General features: G+C 30.3%; 1 protein-coding gene across 1 annotated transcript; it reads right to left on the bottom strand.

Annotated features, from left to right (window-relative positions):
* Positions 1-1,280: 1,280 nt before the first annotated feature.
* LOC140829625 (protein FAR1-RELATED SEQUENCE 5-like) lies at positions 1,281-2,648 on the bottom strand. The gene has a single exon (XM_073192938.1). The coding sequence runs from the start codon at positions 2,646-2,648 to the stop codon at positions 1,281-1,283; it is 1,368 nt and encodes a 455-aa protein (XP_073049039.1).
* Positions 2,649-3,841: the final 1,193 nt, after the last annotated feature.

The raw sequence follows: 3,841 nt of genomic DNA, 5'->3' as shown, positions 1-3,841 counted from the left end.
TATTTTGAAATTATTTCTTATTTTACTATTTATTTATTATTTGACTTTTTTCCAACCGTATAAAATTGAAAAACTCAATTTTGAGTGATTCAATTAAAAGTTTAAGACTTTATATGATAAAATTTAAATATTAGAAAAAATTTATATTTACTAAAATTAAATTTGAACTCCTTATAATGCACAAAAAACTATATCATGATATTAAAAAAAAACGATGTAAATGATACTAAAATTCAAACATGATACAATCATCATAAAAACAATATATATATATTCCAACCAATAGATGAGTAGCTTTATGTTTTCATTGCAATATTTGAGCAAAAACATATTTAAGCAATGTCATTCAAAATCTTCAAAAGATGTCCAGAACTTTGAGGTCTTCAATTATCCTGTAAAAAAATACACCCAATTTATAATAGTTAAAGACTTTATGTTTTATATAATAGTAGTATCCATATACATTTAAAACAAGGTACAAACCTGTAGAATGTTATCACATAAATATTGCATCAGATTTGGAGTCAATCCACTTAAGTTGTTATGTAATCTATGTTCATGCTCCTTTATAAGTATTATGTGAGTAATATCAATGTATTTAATTATATAATCAAACAACATATATATTTTTCACTTACCATATGGATTACCGAATTTAATGTTGGACAAAATAATTGAAATGACAAATGAAGAGGAGGCATTTCTTGAGCTCCATTTTGAGAAAAATACGATGGATGAGTGTTTGTTCCTCCAAGTAAAGGTCCATCTCTTGCATGATGAATCTTTTCAACTCTACCCATCATATTTTTAGTTGTTCTTTCTATATATAAAGAAAAAGTATCATTTAAAATATTTACACAATAACAAAAATACAAAATCAAGTAAACAACAATATAACTAAAATGTTAAATTTGGATATAAGTATTACCTTTCCTTTTCTTCCCTTTGGAAACCCAATGGCTTCGCATACTAGAGTTATTTATTCGATTTGATCTAACAAAAGCAGGATCACGGACGATTGTTTGATTTCTTCGACGATCATCTTCACCAACATTTTCATCATTTACTTTCAAGTTCTCAAGCATGGCATTTAACTCTGTCGAAAGACTTTGAAGCCCTCTTCTAATCAATTTTTTCGCATCAACATGAACCGTACTTTTTGTGATAAGATCGTAACAAAGTCTCATCATTTGATTTCTGTACACAACATCCGACTCATGCTCGCTTTCCATACCAAAATTTTCACCACATTGTACTCTATTTCGATTTGTTTTCATCCATCACATCTTTATGTATTTCTCCGGTATCTCATGAACATTCATAAATTTTAAAACAATCAAAATATGTCTACACAACACTCCAACAGTCTCAAAATAATGACAAGTGCATTTGATTTCATTAGTTTCAACATCTAGAGTGACGTTTCGAACCCTAGTTGATTGTCCAAGTGATCTTATAGCAAACTCAAGTGGATTGCCCATGAAAGAAGGCAAACTATCAAACTCAATGTCTAAAGAATTCACCAATTCTTTTTCAAATATCTTGTAGACTTCAAGTGTGTAAACATATGCGGCATGTCGTAGCAATGGCTGATTTTTCACCAAAATTGCAGGAAATTTATGTCGACACTTGTAGTCTTCTTCACTCTCTTTTATCCGCCACCATTTTTGAATTTCTTGGAATCTCTTTACAAATTCAAAAAGAGTAAAAGTTTTCTTTCCACCATATTTCAAAATCGAGTTTGTGCATTCACTTCTAGAGGTAGCCTTAAGTCCAGCACAAAATCTATCATTACTGAATGATGTTGACCATTTACATCGTATTTTGTACATTCCCCTTAGCCACGAATGGTTTTCAAGAGCAAAATCATGAATCATTTTTGTCCACACTCCCTCAAATTCTTCTTCAGAATCACAAGATTGCATACACTTCATAAACATACCCTTAAATGCTTGATTGGTATTCAAATGACCAAGATGCGAAGGAGCATTTTTTGAAATGTGCCATTGGCAAAGACGATGTTGTGACGAAGGAAACACCAATTCAATAGCATTCATCATAGCTTGACACTGATCCGTAAAAATTGTTTCTGGTTGTTTTCCTCCCATAGATTCAAGAAATGATTTAAACAACCACTGAAATGAAGTCTCTGTTTCATCAGACATGAAAGCTAACCCAAACATCACATTATCCATATGATGGTTTATGCCAACAAAAAGAGCGCATATTAAATTATACTTGTTAGTCCGATAAGTTGTATCAAAAGAAAGCACATCGCCAAAGTATTCATAATCAATCCTAGCTCGACTATCTCTGAAGAAAAAATTAGACAGACGACCATTTTCATCCATTTGGACATCCCAATAAAATAAATCTTCATCATTTGATTTAGTTTTAAAATATTGTATCAATTCGAAAGCATCACCATTTTCAACCCTTGAGTGTCCCTTTGTCACATAATTCAGATAATTGTAGGCATCTTTTCGAATGAAACCTAAATTCTCCACCCCGTGTGACTCTTTTTCCATATACGACAAAGCACTAGAAGGTTTTATCCCGGCCTCTGACATTACTCTTAAAGTTACACCTTGAGCATATGAAACCTTACGAGCCGATCGCAGCAAATATCTTTGACTTTCATCAACCATTTCATGATTATGTTCAATCTCAAAAATGGTGACTCTCCAATTTTCATTTTTTTCCCTCCGGATTCTAAGTCTCGCCTTACAATTGGTTCTTGTTTCTAGATTTTGATAACACAGGTCTATTATTATTTGCACTCCGCTTTTCATCCTTTATTCCTTGGGATGAGCTTTCAAATTCTTTCATGTAAAGATCTTTAGAACCACTGAAATAAGCTTCTTTTCCCCTCCGAGCACTAAAACCTTTCGTGTGTGCTTACTCACAATATAATAAATATGCATCGTCAATACTTTTAATAGTTTGACCAACATCTAACCTTTTCTCAAATTCTTCAATTGTAGAATCAAGTTTTTTCTCAACATTCAGTGTTTCAAATCTTTCAGCTTTGTCACCTCCATCAGTGCAATTAACATCATTTTCATCATTTGACATCCAATCTATACAAATAATAGAGATAAAAAGTATCAATATAAAACATCCACCTGCACAATATAGTACCGAACGTGCACAAATAAAAATGCTAAAACTTAATGATGTTAAATATCATGCCTCCACCATATTAGAGCCAAAAGAACCAAATCATTTAAAAAATAATAATTATTCACATTATATATATATATATAAATATATATATATATATATATATATATATATATATATATATATATATATATATATATATATATATATTTAGGAATATATAATGAGTTTTTTAAAAAGTCAAAAGCCAAATCTTCCCTTTTGCATATTCCTAGATAAAAAAGCTAGATAATTCCAATATAATGCACGCAATCTTTTCATATGGTGTTATTTTGGAATCTCATTTTTTTTTTATTTTTCATTATGTTAATGTTTCCTTCATATGCAAGAATGGAGATAATAATATATAAAGAAAGGTAACATATGTGTTAGAAATAATGAAATAAATGACAGTTAATGCATTAAAAGAACACTACAAAAAGTATACCTTCCATTACAAAATTACAGATGAAGCTGCGGTCGAGAAGGCGGGAAGAGGATGCTCGGTGGAGAAGCGGGAGAAAATGCTCATTAATTAATATAATTTAGTGTTATGAAGAATCACGCTTATTTTCTCTTGCATTTACTTAACTATGGTTGGGCATTGAAAACATAAAAGAAGAACTATGATTAAAGCAATAAAAAAACAAGAGAAAGAAATTTTAAAAAATAATAAAAT

Source organism: Primulina eburnea, chromosome 4 (genome assembly GCF_022965805.1).
Source record: "Primulina eburnea isolate SZY01 chromosome 4, ASM2296580v1, whole genome shotgun sequence".
Lineage (NCBI taxonomy): Eukaryota > Viridiplantae > Streptophyta > Magnoliopsida > Lamiales > Gesneriaceae > Primulina > Primulina eburnea.
Note: the sequence above shows the minus strand (reverse complement) of the source record. Positions and strands in the feature narration are given on the sequence as shown.

Excerpts from the sequence above, each read along its gene's own strand:
- LOC140829625 (XM_073192938.1), bottom strand. The coding sequence starts at position 2,648 with ATGGTTGATGAAAGTCAAAGATATTTGCTGCGATCGGCTCGTAAGGTT.